The sequence below is a fragment of the Phyllobates terribilis genome, unplaced genomic scaffold (genome assembly GCF_046119375.1).
Source record: "Phyllobates terribilis strain yellow unplaced genomic scaffold, ASM4611937v1 Scaffold_13__5_contigs__length_258822181, whole genome shotgun sequence".
Classification (NCBI taxonomy): Eukaryota; Metazoa; Chordata; class Amphibia; order Anura; family Dendrobatidae; genus Phyllobates; species Phyllobates terribilis.
Genome location: NW_027362773.1, coordinates 249,276,095 through 249,290,858, shown reverse-complemented (window position 1 = coordinate 249,290,858; position 14,764 = coordinate 249,276,095). Strand labels below are relative to the sequence as shown.

General features: G+C 42.0%; 1 protein-coding gene across 2 annotated transcripts in view; it reads right to left on the bottom strand.

Moving 5' to 3' along the window:
* FTO (FTO alpha-ketoglutarate dependent dioxygenase) overlaps positions 1 to 14,764 on the bottom strand; it is a 289,914-nt gene that overhangs the window by 38,723 nt on the left and 236,427 nt on the right. The window contains exon 9 of one of the 2 annotated variants that reach the window (XM_073659383.1): positions 12,872 to 12,926. The exons of the other annotated variant lie outside the window; for it this stretch is intronic. Coding sequence (XP_073515484.1) covers positions 12,887 to 12,926 — 40 coding nt within the window. The 3' untranslated portion in view covers positions 12,872 to 12,886. Of the gene's footprint in view, positions 1 to 12,871; positions 12,927 to 14,764 lie in introns of those variants that run through there. 2 annotated transcript variants of the gene reach the window in all.

Sequence of the window (14,764 nt, the reverse complement as noted above, 5' to 3'; positions counted from 1 at the left end):
TGCGGGTTTTTCTCTGCTCTGCTTGTCTACCGCATCTGCGGGTTTGCTCTGCTCTGATTGTCTACCGCACCTGCGGGTTTTGCTCTGCTCTGCTTGTCTACAGCACCTGCGGGTTTTGCTCTGCTCGTCTACTGCACCTGCAGGTTTTGCTCTGCTCTGCTTGTCTACCGCATCTGCGGGTTTTGCTCTGCTCTGCTTGTCTACCGCATCTGCGGGTTTTGCTCTGCTCTGCTTGTCTACCGAATCTGCGGCTCCGTTCCTGTGTCCCAGTCTATACTGGTCCCTATCCTGCCTGTGTTCCTACCTGCCAGTACCCGCTTGTCTGCATGCCAGCCATGCCTGCCAGTGTCTACCTGTCTGCATAGCAGCCGTGCCTGCCAATACCCATCTGTCTGCATACCAGCCGTGCTGGCCAGTACCCACCTGTCTGTATGCCAGCTTAACCTGCCTGTTCCTGCATTCCCCGGTGTGGGTCAACAGCTGTGACCAGGGTCTGACCAGGAGTAGCACCTGGTCCCTCTGCTCGGTTCCTCCCTGGTTCAAGGAGTCGACTGAGCCGCCGTGTGACCTTGGTCGGACAGAGTTGATACTTAGTTACGCCCCTCCAGGCACTCCTCGGTTCATGGACCAGTGGGATCACTAACCATGCTCACGCCAGTCAGTCCGGGCGTGTGCGTAACAGTATGTTAGTAATAAGAAGTTATCACTTACCCACAGGTTAGGTGAGGACTCCTAGATCAGTGGAGTTCCTACCACTGAGGTCTACATTAATTGCCAGAAGGAGGCACCTTTGTGGCAATCGATGTAGAAGAAAGTAAAGGGCTTGCTTTTTAGAGAACAAACTGTAGCTTTCATTGGTTCCATCATAGGGTATATATGACTTTTTGGTCAATGTTTATTCTGCTTTTTTTTTTAGTCAGGATGAACAAAAACAGCAAATCTTGCATTCTTTTTCATTTTTATAGTCTTCATCGTCCGGGATAAATAATTAGGTAGTCTAAAAAATAATGTAGTTGTCCTATACTAAGGGGTGTTACAGATACACAAAATATGTGTAATGTAACTGCCCTCTGCAACAGGATGGAACAGATTCTTTCATCATCCGAAAACGGGTCAAGCATGGTTGACCTTCAGTAGGTCAGTCATTGACCTTCAGCATGCCGATGACTGCTCCATTTTTGCAAATTCTACTGAGGAACGTTAAACACCTCACATTTCTGTGCCAGGGCTTACAAGAGTCTAGGATTATCCCTCAACATGGGGGAAAAACAAGATCCATCTACCAAGAGTTAGCCGAGCCCCAGTAATTAACATTGCTGGAGGAGCACTGGAGTTGTTGATCATTTCCCCTACCTCAGTGACCATCTATCTCAAGAGGTAACCATCGAAGAGGAAATGCAGTCTCGCATGAGCAGTGCCAGCATGGATTTCAGAAAACTTTGGAGTTGGCTTTTCGATAATCATGAACTTAGAATAGAAAACCAAGTTAAGGTCATATTTGTCAATTTCCTGTATGGCAGTTAGCCTTGATTTCTTTACCATAGTTACCTTCTTAACAGTTCATCAGAATGGCCCCTGCATTAGCGGACTAACTGTAGGGTCCTTGATAAGGCACATAGGACCAGTATCAAAAATCAAAGTCATGATCCAGATCTTTTGGACAGGCCACTATATCAAAAAGCCTGTTTTATGACTTCCAAATAAGTAAAGACCATAGAAAATGAAGGAAGGCAGACTAATCGGTTCATGACCACCCTCAAGAGCTCCTTCAATAAAGCCAGGTCAGAATATGCTCTTTTGTGACACATGGCTTATCAAATGAATAAGAACAAACGTCTCTTTAATGAGGCAGTGGGAGATCTAATTCCCAAAGGAAACCTCTTGCCCCTACTTCACCATGACTGATGAGACATAGGGAGGCTGTGGAATTAGAACACCAATTCCCAAATAAAACCTCTTGCCCCTACTTCCCCATGTCTGATGAGACAAATGGACGCATGCGGAGATATACAGTGGGTACGGAAAGAGTTCAGACCCCTTTACATTTTTCACTCTTTGTTTCGTTGCAGCCATTTGGTAAATTCTAAAAAGTTCATTTATTTTCTCATTAAGTACACACTGCACCCCATCTTGACTGAAAAAAACCCCCAGAAATGTAGACATTTTTGCAAATTTATTAAAAAAGAAAAACTGAAGTATCACATAATATCTCATAAGTATTCAGACCCTTTGCTCAGACACTCATATTTAAGTCACAGGCTGTCCATTTCATTGTGATCCTCCTTGAGATGGTTCTACTCCTTCATTGGAGTCCAGCTGTGTTTAATTAAACTGATAGGAATTGATTTGGAAAGGCACACACCTGTCTATATAAGACCTCACAGCTCACAGTGCATGTCCGACCAAATGAGAATCATGGGCTCAAAGGAACTACCCAAGGAGCTCAGAGACAGAATTGTGGCAAGGCACAGATCTGGCCAAGGTTACAAAATAATTTCTGCATTACTTAAGGTTCCTAAGAGCACAGTGGCCTCTATAATCCTTAAATGGAAGAAGTTTGGGACCACCAGAAGTCTTTCTAGACCTGGCCGTCCAGCCAAACTGAGCAATCGTGGGAGAAGAGCCTTGGGGAGAGAGGTAGAGAAGAACCCCAAGATCACTGTGGCTGAGCTCCAGAGATACAGTAGGGAGATGGGAGAAAGTTACACAAAGTCAACTATCACTGCAGCCCTCTACCAGTCGGGCCTTTATGGTAGAGTGGCCCGACGGACGCCTCTCCTCAGTGCAAGACATATGAAAGCCCGCATAAAGTTTGCTCAAAAACACATAAAGGACTCCCAGACTATGAGAAATAAGATTCTCTGGTCTGATGAGACGAAGATAGAACTTTTTCGTGATAATTCTAAGCGGTATGTGTGGAGAAAACCAGGCACTGCTCATCACCTGCCCAATACAATCCCAAAAGTGAAACATGGTGGTGGCAGCATCATGCCATGGGGGTGTTTTTCAGCTGCAGGGACAGGACGACTGGTTGCAGTTGAAGGAAACATGAATGCAGCCAAGTACAGAGATATCCTGGATGAAAACCTCTTCCAGAGTGCTCTGGACCTCAAACTTGGCCCAAGGTTCACCTTCCAACAAGACAATGAACTTAAGCACACAGCTAAAATAACAAATGAGTGGCTTCAGAACAACTCTGTGACCATTCTTGACTGGCCCAGCCAGAGCCCTGACCTAAACCCAATTGAGCATCTCTGGAGAGACCTGAAAATCGCTGTCCACCAACGTTCACCATCCAACCTAACGGAACTGGAGAGGATCTGCAAGTTAGAATGGCAGAGGATCCCCAAATCCAGGTGTGAAAAACTTGTTGCATCATTCCCAAGAAGACTCATGGCTGTACTAGCTCAAAAGGGTGCTTATACTCAATACTGAGCAAAGGGTCTGAATACTTATGACCATGTGATATTTCAGTTTTTCTTTTAAAATAAATTTGCAAAAATTTCTACATTTCTGTTTTTTTCAGTCAAGATGGGGTGCAGCGTGTACTTTAGTGAGAAAAAAAAAGAACTTTTTTAGAACTTACCAAATGGCTGCAATGAAACAAAAAGTGAAAAAAAAGTGGTCTGAATACTTTTCCGTACCCACTGTACCCATGAAAACACCAATTCACGAGTGAAACCTCTTGCCCACAATGTCCAAAGCTCGAGGATTGACTCCTCTGTTATCTTAGGACGCACAACCAATCTAACTATGCGGTATACTTGTTTCGAGTGGCATGTCTTAACCCATGAAGCTCCTTTGGAGATGTTAAAATACTTCCCTATTTTCTAAGCTAATACATACAGTAGAAAGTAATGCAGAATATTATTTTTAAAATTACAAGTTCACCATAAATTTTAGTACAGATACTGTACTATCAAAAATACTTAAATGCAATGTACAAAAAAAGAGACTAATGCAATTTTCAATGACTAGCGAGGAATATAAAGGCACATTCCATAGCTCTATGTACATATTAATACATGAGACACAGCACACAAGTAGCTACAAGGGATATTTAACTCTGCTGGAGAACCTTACTTATGTCTGTGGGCATCTGTGCAAAGTGATAGGGACTGGCTGTTAATTTCAAAGACATAAAATTTATGGTAGAGCTGGCGGCTTTAGCAAAACACACGGTTGTGCAGCTGCTATTTAACCCAATCTATGGCTGGAGGACTTTCCACACATGGCGCACTGATGCAGCAAAATCCAATATGTCAAATCAGTGGTTAACGAACATTCCCTGCTACACGTGCTGTCTTTTTATGCGCGTCTGTCTACCATCTCTTGATACAAATGAGAGTGAAAAGCTTTAATTGTTGACGATTTAAGAATGGCTTGAGTCTGTTCTTGCTCCATTTCATAAGTATCTAAAATGTGCAGATGCCTGGAGGACAAACTTGGACATAACTCATGTGGATTGAAAGCGTTTGCGACTGGAAAGTTATAAAAATATATCACGTAATCTCCAAAAAGAAATAAATAATCTTAAAACTAGAGAATGCAACGGCTGATTTAAAGGGCTTGTCCAGGTTTAGGTTAAAAAAAAAAAGTCTACTATTTCGGGAAATAGCGCCACATGTGTCCAAGGGCTGTGTCTGGTATTTCAGACCTTAGTCAATTGACTGGAACTAAAATGAAATACAAAACATAGGCCATGGATAAGACAAGCTCGATGTCATGAAACTAAAAATATAGCAAACCCTTTTTTAACTCTGATCAAACCCTTTGAAGTAGAACTTAAGCGACAAGGAGGTGGTTGGATCCAAAAGAGTTGTCTGTGAGCTGCTGAGATTTGATTGTAAAAGAGAAACAAATGCTCCAGTTTGCAAACTAGTAACTGGTTAAATTAATCATAAATGGGGTCTCGAAGTGGCTCTGTGACACTTCTATGTCCAGATGGGGTTAATATTAGGGTTGGTGTGAATCGATAAGCACAATCAAGACTAATCTCTTGGCGCTGATTGGGAGCCATGAGAACCACCTCTTACCTGACGGCATCCACGGCTCTTCTTTTGGTTAGCCGACCTGGCATGACATCATCATTGCATTGTGCCAGGTCGACTAATCGAAAGAAGAGCCATGTTTGTGGTCAGTTTAGAAGCAGTTCTCACGGTTCCCATCTTATGGCCACGGATCACTGCTGTGGCCGATGGAACAGGTCAAGCAAATCGATTTGCACCAACACTAGCTAATGCCTTTTTTAGAATATTCTCATTTTCCTTGGCAGTAGCCGCCTGGTACCAGTTTAGTTTGCTGCCAATCAAAAAATCCCCTTCAATGTCCATTTTTCCCAGTGTCTTAGCACTGAATATGTAATCATAAATTGCCTTTAAATTCATAGATATACAGAAGGTGTTATACACAGTAATTTGATTCTCCTCTTGCTTGTTCAAAATAGTAAGTTAGCAACTCCAATATGTTTATGGAGCGGTAGGGCAACAGGTAATATGTACAGTGGGGAAAATAAGTATTTGATACACTGCTGATTTTGCAAGTTTTCCCACTAACAAAAGAATGGGGAGGTCAGTAATTTTTATCGTAGATACACTTCACCAGGCTGTGAGAGACAGAATCCAAAAATAAAAAACAGAAAATCACATTGTATGATTTTTAAATAATTAAATTGCATTTTATTGCATGACATAAGTATTTGATCACCCACCAACCAGCAAGAATTCTGGCTCTCACAGACCTGTCAGTTTTTCTTTAAGAAGCCCTCCTACTCTGCACTCATTACCTGTATTAATTGCACCTGTTTGGACTCGTTATCTGTATAAAAGACACCCGTCCACACACTCTATCAATCAGTCTCCAACCTCTCCACCATGGCCAAGACCAAAGAGCTATCTAAAGACACCAGGGACAAAACTGTAGACCCGCACAAGGCTGGGATGGGCTACAGGACAATAGGCAAGCAGCTTGGTGAGAAGGCAACAACTGTTGGCACAATTATTAGAAAATGGAAGAAGCACAAGATGACAGTCAATCTTCCTTGGTCTGGTGCTCCATGTAAGATATCACCTCATGGGGCAAGGATAATTCTTTGAAAGGTCAGGAATAAGCCCAGAACTACACGGGAGGACCTGGTAAATGACCTGAAGAGAGCTGGGACCACAGTATCAAACATTACCGTTAGGAACAAAATACGCCGTCATGGATTAAAATCCTGCAGGGCACACAAGGTCTCCCCTGCTCATGCCAGCACATGTCCAGTTCCGTTTGAAGTTTGCCACTGACCATCTGGATGATCCAGAGGAGGCATGGGAGAAGGTCATGTGGTCAGATGAGAACAGAATAGAACTTTTTGGTATCAACTCCACTCGCCGTGTTTGGAGGAAGAAGAAGGATGAGTACAACCTCAAGAACACCGTCCTGACCAGTAAGAATTGTGGGGGAAACATCATACTTTGGGGGTGCTTTTCTGCAAAGGGTACAGGACAACTGCACCGTATTGAAGAGAGGATCGATGGGGTCATGTATCGTGAGATTTTGGCCAACAATCTCCTTCCCTCAGTAAGAGCATTGAAGATGGGTCTTGGCCGGGTCTTCCAGCATGACAATGATTCGAAACACACAGCCAGGGAAACTAAGGAGTGGCTCCGTAAGAAGCATTTTAAAGTCCTGCAGTGGCCTAGCCAGTCTCCAGACCTGAAGCCAATAGAAAATCTTTGGAGGGAGCTGAAACTCAATGTTTCCCAGCGACAGCCCCGAAACCTGAAAGATCTGGAGAAGATCTGTATGGAGGAGTGGGCTGCACATTCAGCTTAAGTGTATTGCCGGGCAGTGACCCATCGGGTTAATGCAGCGCAATACACGCTGCCGGCCAGTCAGAGGCTGGCAGCTGGCGTCGGCGTGCCAGGCATTGGTGTCGCATGGCAGTGATGTCATGCGACGCAGATGTCTGCTGCCAGTCTCTGCACCTACTAAACATGAGGACGCTTCAAGTCGAGGGAGCAGGGAAAGGTGTGAAAAATGTTTTTTTGTTATGCAGTAGAGAACAGCGACAAAATGGAGGACATATATAGCAGGAAGAGGCCCAGGATGGGGGACATATTAACCAGGAAGGGGGAGGGCCAGGTCCAAATTTTAATAATATATAGTGTATGAAATGTGCAACATATATCTTTTGCCCTTGATATGAATTTGTGTTTGAAGGTTGTCAGGTATCAATCAGAGCTACTTATCTGTCTGAATGAGATGGGAGGGATGTGTCACATTGATGTATAAACTGTATTAGTGTCATTATGATGGAGCTACCGCTACAACGCAAGCACATCGTTGTCCGTCAATTTTATGAAAAAAGGAAACAAAGTAGACATTTTCTATCTTGTTAAAACATAATAAAGAGCGTGTTAATGTGAAATAGCATAAAACCATCAATAACTAAATGTTATACATATTAACCATAAATGGCCTTTTGAAAGAGAGGAACATCGATAATGATTTCTGTCACTGCCATGTAAAACCAGTAAATTTGCCCCTACAAAACTTAAGGGGCAACCTTTGACATGATTCATGCTGTCTGAAAATGGGCAGCATGAATCAGAGACTAGCCTCCTCATTACAAACATATATATACCATCATGTACGAGGTGACAAGTCAAAGTTGTATGCCCCCTCTGACTTCTCCCTGCTCGCTCGCCTAGATTACAAGGTCTCTCCCTATACACATATAGAGTAAGACCTGCCAGTCTAGATGAGTGGGCAGGGAGAAGTCAGTAGGTACATGTCTCTGTGACTGGTCACCTCTTTCCCAGCCCCGTTTTCAATTATTTTTTTCTCTTTGTTCTCCTTAAGCTGAATATCAGATTAATGTCAGCCAACCCCGATAACTTCGCTGGGAACAGAAGACCATTTCATAGTCATGAGGTTATCCATACTCTACTCCAACAGTAGATGTCTCGGGATGAAAACAATCAGGTAATAGAAGTTCAAGATGCCGATCCTTTGGTTTTCAGAGGAAATACCTCTGCCAGTTGCCTACTTCCATTTCGCCAATAAAAGCAATTGTATGAGGTTGTAAAGGAGAGCTGTCAGCCAAACAAACTTGCCTGACACCTTTCTAAAGTGCGCAATGTGTAAGGCCACCCTTGGGAAAAAAGTGTTTTCTTGGTATCCCTAGAGGTCCCTTATTGTGTGCAAGGGTCAAAAACATCAGGCTATCAGAAGATAAGCATGAGAAAGAACGTACACCACGGGCCATCATGATCAACCTTTCTCAGCTATAGATGTTGATCTAAAGGAAGACAACAATCCCATCTTTTAGGCAACTGTATCCAATTTTGAATAAAGCGAAGAGCGCAGAATTAATTCTTAACCGCATTCAAGTCGGATAATTTTCCTTGATCAGTTAAACATCATCCATTCCTAAATACCATGTAAGTCACAAAAATAATGTAGCCATTCTTGAATACTGTGTGTCTACAATTACTACCTCTTATAGTCTGCCATTTCAAGGTGGTTTGACTATTCTCAATGTAGTGGTCGATGAAAAAAAAAGCAATACTTAACTCCACTGTGCTTGCGCAGCTCAGTGCCTCGCTGTGACGTAATCAAGTTGAGCGGAGTTCATACCCAATGAACTCCGTTCACCTCAATGATGTCAGCGCTAGCACCGTGATAACTTTCCCATGGTGCTAGCGCTGACGTCATTGAGGTGAATGGAGTTCATTGGCTCTGAACTCCGCTGACCTTTCTGATGGTACGAGCGTAAAAGAACATTCTCACGCTCGCGCTGACGTCAGTGAGGTGAACGGAGTTCACTGGCTATGAACTCAGCTCAACTTTATTACGTCACTACGAGGCACTGAGCTGCGCAAGAACACGCACCTCAATGTCTTGGCCTCCTGGCATGCTGAATGCTCGAATCATGCCAGTGTTCAGCATGCCAAGTAGATGTAGCAGAGCTAGAGTTGCCTTTGGACAAATAGATTATTATCTTCACGTCGGGGACAGGTGAGGATTATGTTGCTTTATTATTTATTTTACAGGGGACATGGGCTTCAACGGATTGGGCTTAAAGGTGAGTATAAAGGTTTTTGGTAAATTTAGATTCCATAAAGGAGTCTGTGTCATTATTTCAAATAAAGGATTTTATTCTGGGTGTTTGTTTTTTTACAATTTGACAATGGGATTAGCAATGGGGGCGTCTTATAGACACCTCTCCATTACTAATCCTTGGGCTTGATGTCAGCTGCCAATACAAGGCTGACATCAATCCCAAACCTATTACCCCCTTGCCACCACACAAGGGCAAGTGGGAAGAGTGGAGGATAAGAGCCAGAATTGGCACATCTTATGGATACGCCTTTTTTAGGGTGGCTGAGAGCTGATGTAAAAACATCTGGAAGAGGGCCAATATCCATGTCTCCTTCATAGCCTATTAATATCAGCCTGCAGCTGTCTAACTAGCCTTTGCTGGTTACTAATTATAGGGGCCTCACAACATTTTTTTGGGGGGGTCCCACATTTTAATAAACAGTAAAGGCTAAGTATACAGCTGTGAGCTGATATTAATAGCCTGGGAAGCTCCATGGGTATTACCCTCTTGCCAGGCTATAAACATCTGTCCCAGCTGTTGGCTTTCCCTCTGCTGGTTAATAAAATTTTGGGAGATTTCACATCATTTTTTTCAGAAAATAATTTCTTTTGTACTAAAATACATGTATAGTAAGCACGCACACGCAAAGCGCTGATTATATATCTCAATCACATATTTATATCCATCAATATATATGTGATGAAGAATATTTCCTTGGAAAACTGTGTGTAAATGACAGAGAATTCCTCTATGTAAAAGCTCATGTTAAAATCGCATTGCAATCGTCTGAGTGCCGTCCGATTTTTTTTAATCGCACCCATTGACTTGTATTGGCAAGTCTCATTCGATGTACGTGGCAAATAGCAGCATCCTGCAATTTTTTCTTAGTCCGATCTGAACGGAGAAAAAAAAAAAATCGCAGATGAGCAGGGACTCAGATTAACACTGGTCAGAGTGCAATCCGATTTTTTATCGGATTGCACTCGTCCGTTTTTCATGCAGATGAGTATGAGCCCCAACATGCATTTCTGTATTGCACGGTGAACTGTGTTCACAGACAATGATTTCTGAAAGTATTCCTGAGCCCATGCAGTGATTGGAACGACAGAATCATGACTGTTTTTAATGCAGCGATGCCTGAGGGCTTGTAGATCATGAGTATCCAATATTGACCATCAGCCTTTTCGCTTGTGCACATGGATTTCTCCAGAATCTATGATATTTTGAAGATATTATGTATTGTAGATGGTGGGATATTCAGTCTTTGAAATTTTACACTGAGGAACATTTTTCTGCAATTGTTCCACAATTTTTAGACACAATTGTTCAGCTTCGTGAACCTCTGACCATCTTTGCTTCTGAGAGACTCTGCCTCTCTTGACATTTTTTTTTATACAGTCATGTGACTTGATCTCCATCTTTTGTTCATTTATGTCTTGCTTTTACAGCCTTTTGTTAACCCTGTGCCAACTTTTTTGAGATGTCATGCTGCCATCAATATCTAAATCAGTGAATTTTTTTCAAATGAACTGGAAAAATGTCCAACGTTCAACTTCTGATCTGAGACCTATGTTCTGCTTAGAATAACCATGGCTATAAGAGATTTCCAAATAATTGTGTAAAATGTAAAGAAAACAAGAATGCAATGTTCCAACTCTTTTGGAATTGGGGTTGTATATAAACCTATTCATCAGATAATTTCTGAAGTGTTTATAAGAGATTATTTTGCTTTTTAAGGCTCTTATGTTCATTAAACTAAACGAATTTGTAGAATCCGAGGAATACGTTTGCCTTCTGTAAGAAGCAGTATTCAAATATTTAGGGCAAAAACAGCGCCAATAGAATAACTTCAGTTTTAATGTACGTATATTATAAAAATCTGTGCAAGGGCGCTGTAATATTAATATTTTTGTCTTGGACGCAGTATAGTACTGCATAGTCTCTCTATGGGACATTTTCACCTAATTATGATGAATATGATATTTTCTTGGCTTCACGTTTCTGTTTACATTTGTACAATGAATTTGGATGGAGTCTTAAGTCAAGGTTCATAAATTCACTTCTGGACACCAATAGCAAGTGGCATCAAATGCATAATAGACCCAAACCAAAGAGGAGCATTTCCAAAAACACATTCGGTCTTGGTTTATTGTGGAGCGTGGCAACGAGTCAAGCATATAAAATATATGAACTATTGTATAGAATCATTAGGAATTATGCAACTGTAATCAAGTATGATCATCGCCAAGACCAATGGAATGCAGATCCAAAAACAAAGCACCATAACAGGTGCCCCTTGGTTCTGTGTACACATGTGTAACTGGGACATTAACTAGCTAACATGAGGGCCATTTAAAGGATATTTCTAAAAAAAAAATAATTTAAAAAAATTAATCATTGCATTAGCAACAGTTTTTTTTGGCTAGTTTTTAGTATTTTTCACTTGCTTCTTACTCGTCTTTTAATTTGCACCTGTTTCAATTTTATATGTTTTTATCTCTTTGTTTTTTTTTTTTATGTTCACCAATTGAAAATTTTAAAAAGTTCCAAAATTTTGGGGCAATTTGTACAACTGTCTCCCCACTCCGGAGTGATTTTATGTATATGCCTTAATTTTTTGTTTGCCGTATATTTTACAACATTTTAGTGGAACATGCAACTTTTGGCACTAAAAAGGTCACAAAGAAAGAGCATTTTTGATTTTGTTCAAAATTCATGAACCATGTGCGCCATTTTGAAGAATTTGGCGCAACAAAATCATCAATGAATACCACCACAAAAAAAAAAAAATTACTTAAATTCAAATGATGAACCCTATATATATTAAATGAGAAAGTAAAAAACTTTGCACTAAAATGTATGGAATAGTCTGTTATAACACCATTAGGGCATGATCCCAGAGAGTTTTTACTATTGATTTTGAAGAAGAGCTGCTTCAAAATCCTAATCAAAGAGTATTTGAAACATTTTTTGTTTTTGGATTTCGAAGAAGATACAATCCCAAATCCAATTAAAAGAAAACTCCAAACTGATTGAACTGCTGGTTGTTAACTCCATTCATATGGACATCACGCTACTTGACCAAGGCATAATATGCATTATGATGGTACAGCTGTGGACCACAATTGTTTGATACGGCTCATAGTTCTATGTGTTTTGTGGTGATGAAACACAGGAAAATAAAAAACTAATTCAATTTAATACAATTTTTGCTCTTGTAGAACTTAAAGAAAATTGTCCAGTGAAAACTAGGTATCATCTACCCAGAGGATAGATGGTAACTTGTTGCTTGGTGAAAGTCCAACACCTGGGACTCGCACTGATCGCCAGAATGAGACACTTTCACACCCCTCCTCGGTTAGATACTCGACTGCTGCTCCATTCATTCTCTATGGGGCTGCCGAGCGTTGCGCTCAGCTTTTTCGAGCAGCCTCAAAGAGAATTAGAGCGGCGGTCATGCATCCGATCTGCCGCTCTACTTTGTAACATAGATAAAAGTGCCCTGTTTTGCCAATCGGTGCGGGTCCCAGTGTACAGACGACCCTAATCAGTTATACTGGCGATAAGTGATAACTTGTTTCCTCTGTACAACCCCATTAATACATACCGAGCTGAAAAAAAAAGACTTTTAAAAGATGTTTGCCATCTTACAAAGTAAGGATATGCCATTACTTTACAAATGTGAAAGTTTGACATCCGGGACCCCCACCAATCCAGAGAACGAAGGGGATGCACCTTCTCACTTTTCCCTATTCCAGCCACTCAACTATTCAGGGATCTTCAGTTGGTCCAGTACATTTAAATGGCCAGCAATGTAGTTTCCAGGTGGATGGAGCCTCTGTGAAGATAAAAAACAGTGAAGAACACTTCCACCGATCATAAAGTGGAGGCGTATTCTATGCCATTAGTAACACCAATCCTGAGAATGAAGGCGATGCATCTTCTCACTTTTCCCAATTCCTGCCACCTGACTTGGGGAGATCTGCAGATGGTCCTGTTCACTTAAATGGGTTGTCTGGGACATTTACATTGATGGCCTACCCTCATAATAGATCCTCCATATCTGATCGTTTGGGGTGTGAGTATCGGCAGATCAGAAGATCCTTGTGTTGGCCAGAAGTGCTTGGTTGCAGAGCTACACAGCTAGATCAACTACATAGTGACGGCGGCCCAGTACTGCACATTTGCCATTTATTGATTCAAATAGGGTATGGATGTTCAGTACTCAGCTGTAGTCACTATACAGGGAATTGTACAACTGAGTACTTCCGGCAGCCACCAACACCGGGAACAGCTGATCGGCGGAGGTAACGGGTGTTGCCCAAACACCTGTTACGGGTATATCAGAGGTGACAGACAGTCGCCCTGCAGTTGGTTGCAAGAGATCTCTACGTTTGGCATTACAGATATCTTCTTAGATGAGAGGCAGTCTCTAGAACCTAGCGGATATCTCCCTCTGGCTAATTAGCTCCCTGGCTTGAGTGTATAAATACCTGGTGTGTCTGAGAGGGAGGTGCAGGCTATATTCATTTCTACTTGTGAAGGCTTAGCAAGAGCAATACTTCGTCCTCTCTGGAGCTTGAGGCCGAGTTCGCATTTGTCTGGAGTCATCTAAAGCTAAGCATTCTCCCCCTGTTTGTCTACCCTTGTTGTCTATAGAGTTTAGTGGAGATCGACTAGTGCTCATCTCCTCCCATCCCTAGCCTTAGCCCTAAGCCAGGGAAAGACAGGGCGAGGCACACGTGCGGCGATTTCTGAAGAGGCAATATAGGGACGTTAGTGGAGACAGGGTGACACTAGAGCAGTCTAGGAAGTCTCCACTTCCCCCTTTCCCTAGTGTCTGGGCTCCCTTTCCCTCTTCCCTCTCTGTTGCACTAAGTTTTTCCCACACCTGGCGTGACAACACCAAAAAGATATTGCTGACCTATCCTAAGGATAGGGGGTCAATGTAAAAGTCCCAGATGGATGGAACCACCGTGCAAACACAAAACCAGTGAAGAAGACTTCCACCCATCCTAAAGCGATGAGATATCCTATCATTAAGAAAAATGAACGCTTCTACACAAAATGACAAAGAGTTTTGTTGGTAAGGTGATTGGTTGGGTTTTCATCAAAATTTCTGGCATTTTCAACAGCAAGAATAGCGCAGGCGAATAAACTAGAACCTAGAAGAGCCCCTGTCAGTTGCGTCCATTCAAATCCGCGTTGATTTATTGGAGAATGCTTCGGCCGTGGCTTTGTTATGAACAGAAGCCATGCCGTTAGTATTTACAGAATCGAATAAATCTATAAAAAAAAAATCTAGCAATCGTTACAATTAACTTAAGCAATAATTAAAAAAAAAAAAACAGCAACTAATTGCTTCTGAGCAGGGCAGAATGTTCTTAGTTGTGTGTACAAACAGTGCACTTGTGTGTGCACCGAGGCGGCGAGCAAAGACAAACAAATAAACAAAGAAAATAGCCCAATTATGCTCTTAAAAGCTCAAAATGCCGTGTCCTTCCAATCCCTGATGCTCGTTAGCACTTGTAATTAACTTTACAACTGTCAACACCGCCGCCAGCCTGGCTGACAGTGAGAAAAGAGCTGGTGTTACCAACACAGTGGAGGACAAATACGTTGCAGGTGACGAGGATATTTCTGACATCAAAACTAATTATCTCGCAAAGAGCCAAG